At 33.0% G+C, this 19,325-nt stretch overlaps 1 protein-coding gene and 1 long non-coding RNA gene across 7 annotated transcripts in view; one reads left to right on the forward strand and one right to left on the reverse strand.

Annotated features, from left to right (window-relative positions):
* Positions 1–18,972, reverse strand: part of aPKC (protein kinase C iota type) — a 22,306-nt gene extending 3,334 nt beyond the window's left edge. Inside the window, exons 1-4 of one of the 5 annotated variants that reach the window (XM_089176488.1) lie at positions 18,340–18,972; positions 17,034–17,106; positions 15,337–15,569; positions 835–885 (exon numbers count right to left, since the gene is read on the reverse strand). In XM_089176488.1, coding sequence (XP_089032614.1) covers positions 835–885; positions 15,337–15,569; positions 17,034–17,077 — 328 coding nt within the window. In that variant the 5' untranslated portion in view covers positions 17,078–17,106; positions 18,340–18,972. Of the gene's footprint in view, positions 1–834; positions 886–11,637; positions 12,779–12,873; positions 13,170–15,336; positions 15,570–17,033; positions 17,455–18,339 lie in introns of those variants that run through there. The other 4 variants (XM_089176486.1, XM_089176487.1, XM_089176485.1 and 1 more) reach the window with 4 other exon arrangements.
* LOC149031179 (uncharacterized) lies at positions 13,374–17,027 on the forward strand. 2 transcript variants are annotated; one of them, XR_016177907.1, is made up of 3 exons: positions 13,374–13,511; positions 15,368–15,550; positions 15,692–17,027. It is a non-coding gene; the product is annotated as an uncharacterized LOC149031179 (long non-coding RNA). The 2 variants fall into 2 exon arrangements; XR_016177906.1 differs by lacking the exon at positions 13,374–13,511 and adding an exon at positions 13,518–13,799.
* Positions 18,973–19,325: the final 353 nt, after the last annotated feature.

A 19,325-nucleotide genomic window follows, 5' to 3' on the forward strand; every position in this document is an offset into this window, starting at 1 on the left:
TAAAAATGATTTTTAATGTGTTACAAAGACTATTAATTTTTTCCAAGCAATTAATTGTTTTCGTTTTTTTTTTGTTCTTCTACTTTTCACGCTTTTCTTTCACGTACTACGTTTGAATGTACGATTTTAATCGCATTATTCACGTGTAAATAAAATTGAAACGTTTCTCTAACCGTGTTGGACAACATGAAGGAAAAGTTGGATTAGACTCAAATGTTCCATGCTTTGATCAGAAGTACCGCACGTGTTTTAAAACAGAACACACTACACATCGCGAGAAGGATGATCCCGTTTTACGCGAAATATGTAAGTTAAGAAAATATCTATGTAAAATACAACAAAAGAACGACAACGACCCACGACGGAAAATTTGTAAACATCTCTCTACGCTTATTTCGTCGTCCTCGAGATTAGCGCGAAATTTTCGAATGTTTTTCTCTCCGTGCATAAAAAGCTTTCATTTTCTCGAGAAAAATATTACTTGGATATAAACATAGCTTTTGAATTCAATTATTTGGCACAGAATACATGTTCATAAATTTCGTACATCTGTAAAGATTCTCATCTGTATGACGAACGATGACGATGACGATGAAAATGACTATGAGTTATAATGATTAGTAAATGATTCATCGTTCGGATCAATTTACAAATTTTCCATCGATGGGGTTGATCCATTTTATTGTCGACCAACTCGCTGGCTAGTTTACGTATCAAGACACGATTCGAAAGCAACACTACTATAAAACACAATAACAACGAGCATCGGTATAATATTCTAGGTTTACTATATATAAATACTAATTGCATTGAAATGCAATTAAACAAACTCACTGTCTTCTCCTTGACAAGGCATTCCTGGGGCGGGCGGCACATTTGGAAAAACTAAAACAAACAAATGTACATATGATCACATTTGATTTTTCAAAATAAAGTAAAAATATAGAAAATATTAAAGAAACACATTTAAAGTTAGAACAATAATACAATAATGTTAGGTTTATTTTAAATAATCATCGTTGGTGCGTTGAAATCTATGTATGTGCAATTTTATGTATATCTCGTATCGTTTTCATAATTTTAGCAAATATTTTTGTACAGTCGAATAATCCGAAGAAGATACCTGACTACTTCATTATTCATACGTAAATATTTTCTAAAAGAATGATAAAAGTATATATAAAATCATAATAAATTATTCGTGTATGTATAGTTAACAAAAAAATATGAAAAAAATAAATAATTTCATGATTAAGAGAGCACTCATTTCGATGCTCCTATCTGACGAGCTCCTTGACTCATATTTTATTCGGTACTTCGCGTTTAATGCATATGTATACCTTAACCCTAGCTACACTATACACCATAATAGTAAATATCAATGAAGTAAGGGTCTCCAAGGAGAAGAGGAACAAGATAGAAGATAAAGAGTTACGAAGATTCTAAATTCAAGCTTGCCTCTACTATATACCATGTATGTAATAAACATACGTCTATACCATACACATACACACATATATATATATTTATCTTTTTTAGTCTCGCTCGAATAGTAAATTTCTCTATCGGTCGCAAACATTCGTAATTGCTTGAGTGCATTTTTGTTCTTTTTATCTTGTTGGGCAAGCGTTCTGATTCAACGATTTGAAAAGCAATATAATGTGTTATATGCAGTAACGTGTTTCTAATATACCGCACGACTAGTTTTTCACGTAACTTTGAATAAAAATACATTTTTCCAATCTCTAGTTCTTTTTTCTTTTATTCGATACTTAAAAATATCGAAAGAATTGGATCCATATATATATTTATGTGTAAATGTGTATGGGAAGTACGATTAAGCCTACTTTGTTCCACGAATGCTTGTCTTTTATAAATCGTTTATTATTTATTTGTTAAACAATTAAATTTATATCAAACATATCTCTTTGTATGAGAATTTTGAAAGTTTGCATTTTCAAAGCTAATATCAATTATTTCAAATATACATTGAGAGCGAATACGAATACTCTTGTGACTCACTGTATATATATATATAAATATATATATAACAAGAGAAGAAAGAAGGTTAAGTGTCGTTGCCAGAGTAAGCTGCTGGACACGGTCGATGGACGAATCAAGAATGCATGTATATTTATTAAGCTAGAATACACCGGTCCTCACTGGGTTTAATAAAGCCCACGAATATAGAACTCGCGTTAAGTCGATGACGCAGTCGTTAACAAGGATGATGCTAACGTGTTCATAACTATATTGCGAAAATGATCAAAACGTTGTAATAACTTCAAACTTTGTATCCAATCAAAAGGGAACGAAATATCATTGATTTTTCATACAGTTTATACAGAATATTTCAAAATATGTGAGCGTAACTTTAATGATAGTTTCATTTAAACTTAAACGAAGACAATAAGTTCATATAAAATTATATTCTCTGTATGACCTTCTACGAATTAGAATTTTTCTATTATACCGTGTTGTTTCATAGTTTTCAGAGAAACTGTTCGAAGTGGCTACCTTTGAATTCAATTCAGGGGCTCTTATGACTCATTGTACATGCAATTTGTTATACATTTTTAATGCGACCTAACTGCACTTCACTTTGTTCGTATCATCTTGACACACACACCCACATATACAGATATACATATACGTACACGTTCATTGTATAGTCGTGTAATTAAAATACAGTCTCGTAACGCGATTATTAATTTATATTTTGTCGAAAAATCAAAGCTGGTATGTGAATCCTATTTCATTTGCCGACTGGAATATTTCGGATTTTGTGTGTTACGAGGTTTCCAATAAATTGATCAAACGACGGATATAGAAAAATCCATTGGAGAGAGATCGTTTATCTGTGTCCTCTCTCTTTCCTCTTTGTATGCTTTGTTTATGTATATGTGCGTGTGTATATTCGTGTATGAAATCTGACTGACATTTCGTTCCATTTTTATTTAACCCTCAGCGCGGTGATAGGTAACTATAGGTCACGAGTTTTTGAAGAGTTGTTGCAATTTCATGAATTTTACATACAACGGATCTATTGAAATTTCAATGTGCACAAAATAATATAATAAAATAAAATAATTTCAAGGAAGTGTTACTACTAATATTTTACAAATGGAGAACAAAAACGTTCTAAAATACAATAAAATACAAATTAGGAAAAAGTGTTCACACCTTTATTTGCAAGTTGTCCTATCGTTTAATAGTACGAAGAATCTTATCAAATAAAATGTTGAAAAGTTAGATACGGGGTCGCCGCACGAGTAATAAAACTCGATAGTAGTTGAGAGAGAGAGAGAGAGACAAAAAGAGAGAGGGAGAGGGAGAGGGGTTTGAAGAAAACAGGGAGAAAGGAAAAAAGGGAGAAAAGGTAAAAGGAAGAGAAGTGTCTTATACAGTATACACGCTTGAAGATGTAACAAAGCGAGGTGTACTCCGCGAAGCGACACTATTCAAGCACAGACCTCTTCTTCTTGGCGGTGGTAGCCTCGAACTTTAACCGGGCAAAACACGATAGAAAAAAAAGAGAGAGAGAGAGAAAGGATCGTTTTTTTGTCAACGACAATTTATACGTGGTGGGCGGGTTGAAAAGTTTTGAACCTAACACAGATACCATTTATTTTCCGTTCAACCCCAAGTTTTTTTTTTGTCCCTTTTTTTTAGAGAAAAGAGATTAAGGCTCACAAAACTTTTTAACTCACCCTCGTACTTGTTATGCATGATAACTGTGAGAAACATACGTAACAAAGTTTCGACAAATACGTCATGGGAAAGCAATATGTTGGAAGCATCGGTGGTCTCTCTTTCAGATAGTCCAAAAACAAAACAAAAAGATTAAGCTCGTTTACCAACTCGATATTCTGTCTCTGTCTTTTTTTGTTGTCTATCATTTTTGTTTAAACTAAACTGACAAACTCGTTATCATTGTAACGAATGATAGAACGTAAATGTACTTGTTTGTGGTACGTGAGTTGTATGAAAATTTGTAGAGAAAGTGTAAAAAAAAAATCCCATAATTTCTTGATTATACATCTATGCATGTATGTAGTATATGTATGTATACTTAAATATTTGAACAGTCTAATAACGCATTCCAAGGTAAAACTCATTTGGGTAAAGTTCTAGCTATAATAAATCTTTAACAAGAGGAATAGCATTTAGTTATTATTCTAAAGTTTGAATCGGTTTCATGTCGCAAAAGTTCGAGATTAAGAACATAAAAAAAAAAAGATAAATGTTTACAACTTGTTTTTTTTTTTTTTGGTCGTTCCACGTAGTGATGTCTTTTTAGTACTTGTTATGAGTTATGATCGTTGGGGATGCAAGTTGTAATATCTTTTTTGCAAACTTCCACAGAGTTTTCTTTTTTTAGATAATTTACTTTGATACTTAAATTGTTGGTCGTAACCATAAAATCATATAATTCGTTTATACATTAACAATTGTGTTTAAAATATTGGTTTTTAAATAGAAATAATAACTCAAATCTTGTAAATGTCACATAATCTTATTTCGGTTATATTTAATTAATTATTAAAGATTGAAAGAGTCTGAATTTAATGAAATTATTTAAAAATAGCTCTATTTTTATTTTAACTAACGAGATTAGATATCATTGAAGATTAATCGACAATCTTTGACTTCATATTGATTAAAATCATTGAAGAAGAGAACAAAAATGATTGATATACAAAGTGAGGAGATATTATATAATCAAGTCAACTTCAATTTTGTTCTATTTAATATTTATAAATAAATAATAATCAAAGAAAAGATAGAATAAATAATAATCTAAAATAGTAATTTGCATGTTGAAAATAAATTACAATCTTGCACACTATCTTGAAACATTTTAATTATTCATTATCTCTCTTGAAACATCAATTTATATGTTAAACGAATTATATGAACGTTGTACAATAATAAATAAATAAATAAATATTTAAAAAGGTAAAAAAAAAGAAAAAGAATGTAACTGACTGATTTTCTCGTAGAAAATCATGTGAACAAATTTAAAAAAAAAAAAAAAGATAAAATAGACAAAAGTAGAGTAGATATAAAGTAGAAGTAAAAAAAAAAAATAAAAAAAAGTATGATGGATCTTGGAGGATCAAGAAGAAGAAGAAGAAGAAGAGGTAAAAGAGGAAGAGCATTTGGAGCACTTCTCTCGACGTCCTCTTTAATAAAGGAACGGTGTCATAGGCAGCAGCAGCAGCAGCAGCGTTATGGCGTGTAAACTACAAGAGTGATCAATGATGGAGGCAGCACCACGAGAGATAGAGAGAGGAGAGAAAGAGAGAGAGAGGATGACTTTGAAATACTCTTAATAACGTTTGCTCGACAAATTGAGGTTACATGTGTATTACCTATGTGCATAGATATTATATGGATAATATGTATACACACAGGTGTCTAATATAACAGATGATGAAAAATAGATAAGATCATAGATAACTAAATGATTATGCTTATTATTATTATTATTATTATTAGTTTAAAGAAAACATCATTAAAGATAGATAATATTAATTTAATTTTAGAAAAAGCATGATCAAGATTTATATAAAAAATAGATAAGTATTATTATTGGATTATTTATATAATTGAATGCAATATTAATTTAATTCTAGAAAAGAGAGTAGAAGAGAAATAATACAAATAGATAAATATTACTATTACTACACTAATACACTATAAAATGTAATTAAAAATTTAGAAAATGTATCAAGTATTTTTCTGTACTACCTTGTTTGTATCACCATACAAAAAAAAAAAGATAGAAAGAGAAAGTAATAAAAAGAATGATAGAGAGAGAAAGAGAGAGAGGGAGATAAATAAATAAAGAAAGAAAATGATCTCGGATTCTTGATTAGAAACTAAATTAGACGAAGAAGGTAACGACGTACCAAACTGGTTTATTAAACAACTTGATAAGATTATCTTTTTCTCTGTCTTTCACTCATTCTATCCTATTTCTCTCTCTCTCTCTCTCTCTCTCTCTCTCACACACTTTTTAATACGTAGCGATTTTCCGCGTGTAAGATAAGATAAAGACCGGTAACAGCTGATTATAAAGCACTACTATCGATCGATACGTATTATAATAAAACTCATTGTAATAACAACATTCAAATAGATCTACACACCATGTACGATGAAAGAAAGCATCGCTTTTTGTTTATCTCGTTGATCATCAACTCCTCCTTTTTTTTTTTTTTTCATATTTAATTAAAGCTAAATGTAATTTTTTCTTTCATATACTTTGACAAACTGTCATCACAATGAACAACAAATGGTTGAATATTTTGTATCTCTCATATTTGTTTATATTATTCATGAAATATTGCGTATTATATAAAAAGACTGGTTAAAATGTTTTACTAAATGAAGATTAAAAAAAAAAAAAAAAAATTATGTATTTATCAAACCTTTTGTACTTTTGTAAAAAAATAATAATAATATTATTCTATGTGATTATTATATATGCAAAATAACACAAAAAGAATCGATAAAACGTATTATTTGATTAAATTTGCAAAAATAATCTTTTCTATGGAAACTGATTTGTTTTATTATCACTTTTTATTATGTACGTTATGCACACACACACACACACATGTTCATACATATGTATGTGTGCATAGGTACAGATATTTTAATTAAAAGATCAAACAAAATCATTTGTACGAAGTATGTATATGTATAGCAAGGATCATTAAAAAAATTTCAAAGACTAATGTTCATTATTGCGTTAACTTTATCATAAATATAAAACGTATGATTTAATAGTATATACATATATACATATACATATTTATAAATAAAAATGAGAGAATATGAAGAATTGAAAATCCATGTGTACGAACCAAACACGGATGAAACGTGATCGATTACATCAGTGGAAAGAATCGTAAATATCAAAGAGAATAATATGAATATACAAAATATACATGCATAAATATACATAAGATCTTGAGATTGCAATATACACCTACGATTATTCTCATATATTTATCAAAACTTTAATCAAAAGCATCGCAATTAGTTAGAAATAATAAAATACGTACATATAGGTATAGATCTCTTTAGATCCACGCAATCGTAGTGACTCAGATGAACGAATTAGATTTTTTTTTTTTTTTCATTTCTTTCTTCTCTATAAAAAAGCAAAAAAAACAGGAAAAAAGACAAATGCCCTCCCTCCGTCCTAGCACCGAAATTTATCCCTCCCCCTTCATACACAGCTGTTACTCGACTTGTTATTTTTCAAACAAATGACGTCAAAGGAAGGCAATATCCTATAACTTACCTTAGTCACAACCACCACCACCACCACCACCATCACCACCATCACCTCCATCACCTCCTTCATCTCCTCCTCCACCACCACCACCACCACCACCACCATCACCTCCATTACCACCACCACCACCACCACCACCACCATCACCATTACCATCACCACCACCACATTTTCCTCCTTTTCCTCCTTCTCCTCCTTCTCCTACAATCCCTGGTAAAAAGTTTTCGATCAAACACAGAGTAATATGAAATTAAATTGAAAAAAAAACACACACACACATACACGTATATAATTATTATTATTTATTGTCGAGAAATAAATGAGAAAGTAAAAAGGGGGTTAGGTGGATAATAATAGGGGGTTTGCAATATAAAATAACAGAAATTGCTATTTATTATAAAAAGAAAATATATTAATATTAAAAAATAAAACAAAAGTATATAGGAACGAAATGTTGTTTTTGATCTGGCGGAAACCCAGGAAAAAAGTGATCGATCTAATTTCATGATTTGTTATTATTATTATTATTATTAAAAGAAATAAAATTTCATTTTTTGACGATAATTTCGACAGCTTGTCAAAATTCATATTTATTTCGTTAATTTTGAAAAAGAAAAACGTTCGTAAAAAGTATTTTATGCAATTTCTGTTATATTTTATTTCACAAATATCCTGTGTTTTTTATATATATATATTTTTTTTTCCCCCATTAAATATACATATCTCAAAAATAACAGTAACAACGTATAACAATTAATTAAAATCAACATATAAAACTGTAGTATGTGTGTGTATATTTTTAATTAATTACGTATTACGATGCGTCTGATCGAAAACTTTTTACCAGAGGGTTGTTTGTTTGTGTACCTTTTTTTTTCCTCTTCACAATTACATTGAACTATATTTTCTTTTTTTTTTTTTTTTTTTTTTGATAGATACATAATTATTATTATTAATTATTACGAGAAATATCTAACCCATTGAAACATCCACCGAACAACCCCTGCATCTCTCTCTCTCTCTCTCTTTCTGTCTTTTTTTCTGTCCTTTTCACACAACTAACGAAATGAATACACAAAGGAGGCCAGAGAAAAACTGATAAGGAGAAGGAGAATTTTCTTCTCATCTATCTATCATTCTATCGAATTTCGTTGCGATCGTTTCACCGATTTAGGACACACGAACGTATAACCCTAAGCTTGTTGGTTGTAGTTTAACCATTGTAATAGAACACGAATAGGAAGAACCAAACACACAGATACGTAGAAATATATGTACATATATTTATGCATGTATATATATATATATATATATATATATATATATATATATCTGTAAAAAGGTGTGGTATACACGTTGTTGTCGCTATCGGCCTCCTTCCTTTGCGTGCTCGAGAGTGCGGAAGCAGAGCAATTAAATCTTTATAAAGAACATCGCTAAGTACTGTATAAGTATGTATTATCATTCTAAACGATTACTTTAAATATGCTGGTTAAACTTTGAACAAAAAATAAAACAATAAACATTTAAAAGAAACCATTGCGTTTCTGACCGTACTTATTTTACAATGAAGAATTTATAAACAAGAAAAATGAATAGTTTTTTTTCTGTGATGAATTTTAATAAGAGTTAATTTAGTCAAAACCAAAAACATATACCAGGCGAGCTGGACTGTTGTTTTTTATAACAGGAATAGAAGAGCAGTGCAAACAAGGTGACACGATTCGAAAAAGCTTTTACGTTTCGTAAGTTGAAGAGATATGTACATAGGAGGTAGGTAGGTTGGAAGGTTGGAAGGTTGGGAGGTTAGTATAGATAGTTAGGTAGGTAGAAGTGTATCGTAGGCGAGGGTTAGAGAGAACAGTACGTAACTCGAAGTGTTACGTTCAAACGACACGGTAAAGTTCTACTTTTCTTTACGATTCACGAGGAAAAGAGAGAAGAAGCAAAGAAACGTTAAAACGTCTGAACGATTATGCGATCACCTCTACTACGTGTACTGGTGTATAATACACTCTCTTCTGTACTAGGTTGAACAACTTGTGGAAGGAGAGATCGATCGAAGCAGAAATATTATACTTATCCGTCCGTACAAATAAAAAGAGAAAGAGAAAGAGAGAAAAAGAAAGAAAGAAAGAGAACAAGTTGCTTTAATCTTCACGATAACCGCGGAAAAGATGGTGAAGCAGAAGCTCTCTCTCTCTCTCTCTCTCTCTGTGAAACAAAGTTTTTCCTCCCCCTATGCGCTCTAAAAACGTCAAAAACCTTTGAGTCAGCGTCACAGTATGACTGTTCAACGAAAATGGATTCGCAAGAAAAAGACTTGTCGGGAATTTTAGTTCAAATATCATATGCCGTCTAGACATGACAATGCCCTACCTATCTACCTGACAACGGAGAAAGAGAGATCACGAAATATTATACATGTATTTAGGGATTTACGTTAAGTCCAATAATACTTTGCATACTCCATTGCGCAAGGATTACTATAAACCGGACTCTCTTCATCTAAGCCCTGTATGCAGGATTAATTAATAACTTTTCTATGTATATTTGTTCGAATAAAACTTTAAACAATTTTGCACGTTTTATCTCGTTGACACTTATACGTTTTAAATGAATTTATGTCTCTGGAAAAAATAGTCAAATTTTTCTATAATATTTGAATTAATTCTAAAGGTACATAATAATAAGACCATACGAAATATTAACATGAAATTGTAGAAAATGATTTGTTTGATTATTTGAACAATTCGATATACTTTTCTACCCCCTACTATATTATACTCTCTATGGTGCATGATTTATATTTTTAGAAATCTTGTATAAAAAAAAAACGATAATATTAAACAGTTAAATTATACCGCATGCATTTATAAATACTAATGTAATTTATTTAAACTAAGAATACAAATTTTCTCTCTAATAAGTAATCAAGATAATTTTCACAAAGCCTATTGTTTTTAATGTGCGTCCATGATTAAAAAAAGGAAAAGAGAGAAATAGAAATAAGAAACTACAAAAGAAAAAAATTGTAATAAGCAAGCGTTAGTACTTTGCGATTGTTCGCATAAATTCGAATCTCTTTGAGTATACCGCGAGGTGATAAACAAGCTTTGAAAATGTTCTCTTACGATGGATGAAGCACCGGGGCATCAAAGGCTAAAACCAAATTAATAATTTCTGATGACGTTGAAAGCATCACCAACGCGATTAACTCTTAATGTTTCCGTACAACGTTAACGTTCAACTCGGATGAATCGTTCGCAAATGGCTAAGAAAATATCTAGTTTCTTTTGAAAATACTCTAGAAATTTAAAAACGTTGCTTTAACCCATACAAAACCCCTCAAACACTTACCTTTTTATTCAAATTTCGTTAATATTCGCCCTTGTTTATTTATTAAATATGCTCATATTGAAAAAAAAATCCATAGTAATTGCATTAATCTCGTGATCAAAAATTTAGAGCATTAATTAAAATAATACAGTAATTACATTGACTATTAATTAAAAGTTATTATATAGAGTGCTGCTTTTTTGAAACTTTCGAATCGAGATTATATTATAATAAAAAAAAATAAAAATAAAGAAGAAATATAAAAGCATGCCAGTCCGAACACATGGAAGAATTTCTAGATTAATATTCTCCCTTGTTGCAATTCTAATTTCAATTATTTAAACGATAGAATTTATTTTTGTTTAAATCATATTTCCAAGGAGAGAAAGAGAGAGAGAAAGAGAGAGAGAGAGATAAAGAGAGAAAGAAAAAGATAGAAGAAAGCGAGTAAGAAAAAGTAATAATTGAAATGCCACGCAAATAATGTTGGTACGAAATCGATTGGTATCGCACGACAAAAGGGCTAAAATAGAAGAAGAAAAGGCTGAAAGAGCGTAGGTAGGTAGGTAGGTAGGTAGGTTGTCCCCTAGATATAGAAAGGGGTAAATGGGTGGATGGGTGACTTGGTGGCGCCTCGATGGTTGCGCAAAGTTGCATGTTTATAAAGGTTCACATTATGGTACACACTAGGTTCGTTAGACCGAGATATCGCGAAGTGGAAAGACAGCGTGTGTTCACTAGCGAATATTACAACGAGGGGAGAAACTTGGTTAGGAGAATTCCATGAAGAGAAAGGGAAGAGGGAAGGAGAAGTTGAGGTGTCCAATCGATAAATAACTTGCACGTAACGTCGAAGAATGAGAAGCTCGGTGATAGAAAAGGTAAAAGAAGTAAAATAGGTAAAAGAGATATAAGAAAAATAAGATAATAAGAATAAGAATGAGAGAATAATAATAAGATTAAGGCGAGTCGTATAAGAGACCTACCCCAGGTGATTTCGTTGAACCAAATGTGCGAGGGTGCCGAGGGGTGTTCGTCCAGGAGAGGGGGTATAGGAGGCGCGGGTTCCGGCGGTGGATTTGCAGCGCAGGGACCGTGCAATAGGCAGCCAGTGGTGCCGATACCACGGCCATTGCTCGGGTAGATAATCTCAGGACCGGCTGAGTCGACGTCCGAGAATTCCTCGGCCGCCTCGTCGGCGAGTAGTTTCATCCTGGAGGAGGAGCAGGGTTGTGCCAGAATGTCAGCACCAGAACCGAGAACAGCGCCGGCAATGCCGTGTGGACTGACAGCAAGAGGTAAGGGCGGTGGCGAGCACTCGGTACCTCGACCAAGGGGTGTTTGCTCGTAATCACCGGAGTCGCTACCAGGCGAGGGCGGATAATTGGCCGCAGATGGTGGTTTGATAACGTGTCGTTTTCTCGGTAACATTTGTATGCCGCTTGTAGTTGAGGCAACAGAAGGAACCTCGATCGTAGTACCGATTCGACGTCCAGCCGCGGCTGCCGTTGTTGCTGAGGTATAATAAAAAGAACCAGCCTGGATCATCGCGCCACGGGGTGGTTCCTCTTGTGCTAGGCCGCTTCCGCTTCCAATACCTGCAGACTCGACCTGCACTTGCTGAATCTCATATCCACCCTGCAATTCTTGATATTGTTGCTGTTGTTGCTGTTGTTGGTGCAACGTTGGATGTTGCTGTTGTTGCTGTTGCTGCTGCTGCTGTTGTTGTTGTTGTTGTTGTTTGTCCTTTTCTCGACGTGGCGACCGACTTCGATCGCTGACGGAAGTCGCGCTCCAGTAGCCCCAAGCCATTTCGCACCGACTCCAGCCGTGCCGGCGCGTGACCTTCCTCTATCCTGCCTTGCCTCTTTCCGCTGGCAACGCCAAACTCCCTCTTGCCCTCTCTCTCTCTCTCTCTCTCTCTCTCTCTTTCTCTGTGTCTTCCCCCTCCCTTCTGATGCGTCTCGCACTTTCCCTCACTCTTTCCTTCTCTCTCTTTCACAGGAATCTGGATGAACGTGCGACGAATCGCTGCCTCGATCGATGCACGTTTACCGCCTCTTTTACGACCTCTCTCTTCTCTCTTTCAACTTTCTTCCTTCCTTTCTTCCTGTCTTATTTCAACGCCTACCGAACGCCAAAATCAAAGGACGATGTGATTGCAAACGAGCAAGTTGTCGATGGAAGAAAAACAACAAAGGATTATTCTTTATCGTTCTAACCTTCGCCCTTTATCTTCTTCCTCTTATTCTTCCTTCTCCTCCTCCTTTTCGTCTTCTTCTTGTTCTTCTTCTTCTTCTATTTCTTCTTCTGCAACTGCTCCTGTTTCTGCCTCGTTTTCTTTTCCTTCGTTTTCTTCTTGTTGCTCCTTTTCTTGTTGTTTTTCTTGTTCTTCTTCTCCTTCTTCTTAGACAAATCCCTTGGTATATGTTAGAAGTTGCAGTGGTAACTCTTCTCGTCACTCCTCTTCTATATCTGAACTCTGACAATGATCACAGCCTTGCTGATCGGTCCGTACGAGGATATCGACTGCCACGGCAGGATGCGTTAACTGGCAGCGTCGTTCGGCGCGCGCTACCAACCAAACCAAAACGCGCAAACTCGAGTACACCGGTGGTGGACGCTCCCTCATTTCTCTCGTCCACCTCCTCCACCGCCTTTTCCACCTCCTCCTCCTCCTCCTCCTCTTTTCCTCTATCTACACCCTCTTTAGGTTTAATGCCAACTCTCCTACCCCTTTGCCACCACCTTTCCTTCTTTCCTTGCGTCAGGGTTGCTAACACTGGCCAAGTTTGACGAGGCAAGGACAAACAGGACAACGAGTAACATAAAAAGAATGAACACAAGACTGAAAGGACGTGTAAGTACTACTCTTCTCTCTGTCCTCTTCCCAAGCTCCTTTCTTTTACTCGACTACCAAGAAACATACCTCTCGCGATCACCACCACTACCACCACCAACCACGGGTGTGGAACAAGAAAGGGTGAAAAGCTGACAAGACGCCAAAGAATCTCTGCGCAGGATACTGCGCTCCTAGGACGCCTTATTCTCACTCAGCTAAATCTTACCGAAAGATTCACCTTTCTGGGATCAAAACTTCTACATATAATAATACATCGTAACTCAAACTTTTACAAAACAATTCGAGGTAAATAAAATTTCGAAGAATTTACATTTTCAAAATCTGTTCTCAGTTAATTTATTCGTAGGTTGATTAATTTGATATTTTAAACAATTTAGAGAGTTACTGTGAAGCTAATATTGGTGTAATTGGGTTCTTAGATTCAAGTATAAAAAGAATCTTTACTAAAAGTAGTAGTGATCTGAATCGTGACTGTTCGATATCTCCTTTGTCCTTTTAGACACAGTAAGACAATAGGAATAGGTATTAATACCTAGGTTTGCGACTTCGTGTTTGTGAAAACAACTAGAATACTAGGTATTCATGCGTAGAATAGAATAGTAATGTTAGAAGAATGGTAGAAAGGATGTTACCCCAATTACTATTTTCAAAATTGTTTACTTTCGATATTGAATTCATAATACTGCATTATCCGACCTACATATGCTTATGATCTTTCAAGTCTAAATTAATTAACATCCTAATGATATTAAGTATTCAGAAATTGAATTTTTGGATTAACAATTTGATTCGTTTTGCAATAATGTAAGGAAAATATTCTTTTAAATAATTTCATTGAACTGCTTTTACACTCGGACAAGCTTGACTTTAAACGCTTGTTATACACGCGTAAACATTGTTTAACGTTCGAATGCGTATCCCTTTACAAAGAGGTGTTAGGTTCTCTAGTTAGACGATCCTACATTTACACGACACATCGAGCAACTAGCAAAGGTGTGGTGACCTATATAAATATACACTGAGAGCGCATTCAAATTTCATGTCAGACTAAGTGTTCTATCCTGAGCTCTTTAAAAACAAAAAGAAAAGTACAATGTATTGATCTCAATGATTATTAGATAGAATGATCGAGATTAGAAGAAAAAAAAAAAAAAAACATAAAAAGAAAATCATATTTTCAACTAGACTTGACGAAGAAAGATTATTGTTCATTTTTTGTTGAGACAAGTAAAAAGTCCAATAACATACGTAGGTAATTAGTTATAGGTACTATATTTTCTCCGAAAGAAATAAATAAAAGGGAAAGAGAAAAAAGTCGGAAGAGAGACATGCAATCGTTTGAAAAAGGAAATGGTAGTCGAATATTCGTCGAAAATATGAGAGAGGGAGAGAGAATAATTGGAAAGTTTAACTCATTTATTTTCGACGTTGGTGAAATAAACGCGAGAAACCCATTAAAATCAAGAGTATATGTGTTTCTTTTTTACAATGGATATTCATGTATATATAATATACGACTCTCGTAAACAGAAAGAAGAGAGGTTGATTTGTGACAAACTTTATTTAAGTATTTCGTTGAAAAAGAAATAGCAAAAGAGATCATATATATATATATATATCGTGAGTGCATACTTTGGATAGGTATCGTATTTTTTGCATTTTCCTATGAATATAAATTTGAATGAAAGATAGACAAACAAACAAACAAAGAAATAAATAAATAAATAAATAATCCGCTTAACATCATATCACACAAACATATGTAGGATGATGCAGCAGATATTTTGAAAAAGAGAAACAGAGAGAGCTTGATGATACTGACCGTGTATCGTTATTTCCGTGTCCTTTTCTAGTTCGTACAGTCGCAGAGCTTCGTCTAATTCTTCCTGCGACGCAATTCTGCAAGGATCTCCCTCGTCATCGACCCACTTCATGGTGAATTGTTGGTCCGGCCCTGAACCTGGCCCTGCGCCACCAAACCCGCATATCGCTCTCATCTCCTCCCGCAACGTATCCACCGAGATCCCGGCCGTCACGTATGTAATTTGGACCTCCCTGATTATAAAATTGGGGCTCTTACATGAAATGTCGGAATAAACAAAATATTTTTCCAATTCTGAATATTTAATAGCAAATATACGTCCATTAACATCCCATATAATTTTCATTTCTAACAGAGTTCAATCAATCGTCATCGTCGTCGTCGTCGTCGTCTCGTCATCGTCGTCTATTGTTAACCCTGACGCAACCCCTTTCTATTCATCTCTTTTATCTCTAATCATTGCAAATTCTTTACAAATTCCTCGTATCCTCTGACTGGTGCTTTAATTTCCGCGTCACCTTTTTTTCAAACGATTTATTCGATTGAAATGAGACACGGATTAAGCGGATTTCATCATCACACATAATAATACACGCGTTGTATATATTTTTTAATATATCATGAAGATATGTGTTCCTCATTTTGTTTAATATCAACGAGAGAGAAAGAAAGAAAGAAAGAAAGAAAGAAAGAAAGAAAGAAGAGTGAGAGAAAGAGAGAAAGAGAGAGAGAGAGAGAAAAAGAAATGTTGAAGAAGAACGACTTAATGAAAAACCTGATAATATTTATCGCGAAGAGAAATCACATAGAATAGTATTCAAGTCCTGTCGTGTTATACAGATTTCAAAATACATTCCTGCACTTTCGAATATTAAATATTTCACATACATTTTCTCTGTATTGTTTTATTAATGAATTAACGTTAATGTATGCGTGTACTGCTACCTGTTCATTGATCGACACACAAGCGTTTGTTAATTTTGTTTTTATTTCTTGTAGGGTTTTATTTTTTGTTTTTAGCCAATAACTATGTCAACAAAATATGACAGTATATATATATACTATATTTTCCATTTAAAAGCGATAATACCTTAGCCATGTGAGAGCTGAAATCCAGGACGTGCTATTAGCGCTACACAGATTTGCCACACTGTACAACCAAGAAGACTCGCGCGTTGAATCAACTTGGCAACGCCGAGTGGATAATTGTCATTGAACAACCATTACGACCAAGCATTAACGTTTGCAAAGCGAAAATGAACGATAACAAATTGGCTCATGAATTTAAATTAACTTTTCTTTGAAAAAAATTACCATTTTTCACTTACAGTTCAATATCCTCTCGCGTCCTACTCACGTTCATTCATATAAAATATACACATCTCATATATTTTCATTCACAATTCATTTATTATTTATCTGTATAAAACTATCATGAAAAATGTTTCAAATGACCAATAAAGTCTTATGATGATTTGAGAAGATGAAAAGAGAAGAATTATTATTCAGAACAATGATGCATTGTTAATGTTAGCAATTAGAAGAAAAAACACCGTTCATTAAAATAAGAAATAAATCAATTATACAGGGTAGCAAAATCAGGTGTTGATAGCAATAATTAAAATCTAGCTTGTGCTAGATTTATTCTGTTACAGCATGTTATAATATACATAAAAAAAAAAAAAATAGCTCATTACCCATTATATATAACTTTGACTCGTATATCCATTTCCGCAGGCATTCTTGCTTGTCCCTTGGGTTGCCCCTTACCTAAAAAGAAAAATAGAATAGACATTTAATAAACGTTCTCTTTGGATGATTGAATTAACATCAAAGTTGTACAGTAATACTCTGGCATAGCATAATCAAATTACTGGTATCATCTAATTGTTAGCGTATTGGTAAGCTACATTTATCTGCTCATAGATACATAGGACGACAGCACAACTGATATAAAGGAAATTATTGACAAGCGACTCACCCTTGAAAACACGACCAAGTGTCATATTGAAAAAGTAATAAGAATTAAAGAAAGATAGATCATTCCTTCTTGTTTTATGTAAATATAACACAAACTGAGTGCTCGCTGTCACATTACTTTGTGCTCTATTAGATAATCTGTTTGGAATCATGATCACATATGATATTAGAAGACTTTGATTCTTTTGTAGTCTCTCAAATGTTTATAATTATTTCTAAAAATTATATTACAAAAAGTATATCGGTGTCAATATCTACCACATGTATATAAATATATATATATATATATATATATCATTAAGTAATAAATTCCATCACATCTCCAACACCATTAATGGTTACTCATTAGAAACCCATTAAAAACTCATTAAAATCACACACCGGTATCTAACTTCAAACTTAAGTATATCGATGAGTTTAGTCTGTGAAAGGTAAAAGTATAAAAAAAAAAAAAAGAAAAACAACAACAGTATGACACACTTTCACCAACTGTTATTATCAAATGCTTTTGTTCTTCTATTTAAATCTTCAAATATAATCATCCACATCGATAAAATCTAGTGATTCTAAATAAATAGATAAATATTGATTAATCATGAATATAAACAACAATCATAAATCTTCTTTCTCTTATCGATAAATGAAATAACACGGTGGTATTGTAATCAAATTATTATCGTTGAATATCATTATTCGAGGCTGTTGAGATGAAACGGAAACAACGTTGATAAACCGGCAATGCATGGAACAAAAATAGACATTTTGAAAACTAGTAAATAATCAGCATTACGTTAGTCGGCTAAGAACAAACAGTGAACTGTCGCATAAACGGTTGGGAAGCTGCTGAACACAGCAGAGCTCCAGATCCTTGATAATTGTCCCCTCTTAATATCAATTAAACTTCGTTTATAAGCGTACGAGCTCAAGGAGGTGTGATTCACCCATGACAATCCATGAAACAACTATACAACACCCATTCGTTTTCCTATGTCAGAGAAGATATGTGTACACACAAATACTTACCGTTTTCTCTTTTTAAAACAGGAACAATTATCGAGGAACACAAACACCACAAGGAATGTAGATATATATATATATATATCTTTTTTTTTTCAAATTCTACTAGTTAAATATATTATATATATGTATGTATTTATATATATATATATATATATGTATACTTTCTAAACTAATGGAAAGCATTCAAAATCACAGGAAAATAAAGGCACTTCAAACGAACGTAGTTCAAGGCACGACAATTCGACGAGACGCGTATTCATTTGATCCCAACAGCAGTATTTCCAAAGCCGCCATATTTAATTATGCTATGAATGGTGATTTCGTATTCACACATATGTAGTTAATCAACCGTGGTTAATTCATATCATTAGGACATTTTATTCGTATTACGCGAACATTGTTTTGTTATCTCTATTATTTATCATTGACAATAAATAATTTCGGACGATTTAGAAACTGACACATATGCTTTACGAAAACTATGTATTTTATAGAAACTACGTAAATAAAACATTCTTTTAAATGGTCTCCCATAACAGAAACAAATAGTTTTGTTTACGCTTTAATGAAATATGCATTACGCGTGTATATTATTTAAATGAATAAAACTTTGAATTGTTATAAACAAAAAGGACAAATATAATTAAAATATAAAAAAAATAAGAATGAAAAAAAAATTCATTTCGTTAGTGGTGACATCTGGTAAGTGTTCGACGAAATATTTATTTACTAGATGTCACCACTTATTCATTTTATTTGTAGTACGTTTTTCGTACGTAAGATTAAATATTGTCTTTCTTTTCTTTATTAAAAATAATTAATATTAAATGATTAGAAATACTTTAATTATATGTATAATATAATGTTTACAAATTTTTAATTTACAATTATTCTTTTGAAACAAGTGTTAATTCAAAGTTCCGATAGTTCGAGAAAATTCCGTCGAAGCAGATGGAACGTTCCATTGTTCCTTTTCACCATAAAAAAAA

The sequence above is a fragment of the Polistes dominula genome, unplaced genomic scaffold (assembly GCF_049000335.1).
Source record: "Polistes dominula isolate Pdom_NZ unplaced genomic scaffold, Pdom_raw_medaka contig_25, whole genome shotgun sequence".
In the NCBI taxonomy this organism is placed as follows: Eukaryota; Metazoa; Arthropoda; class Insecta; order Hymenoptera; family Vespidae; genus Polistes; species Polistes dominula.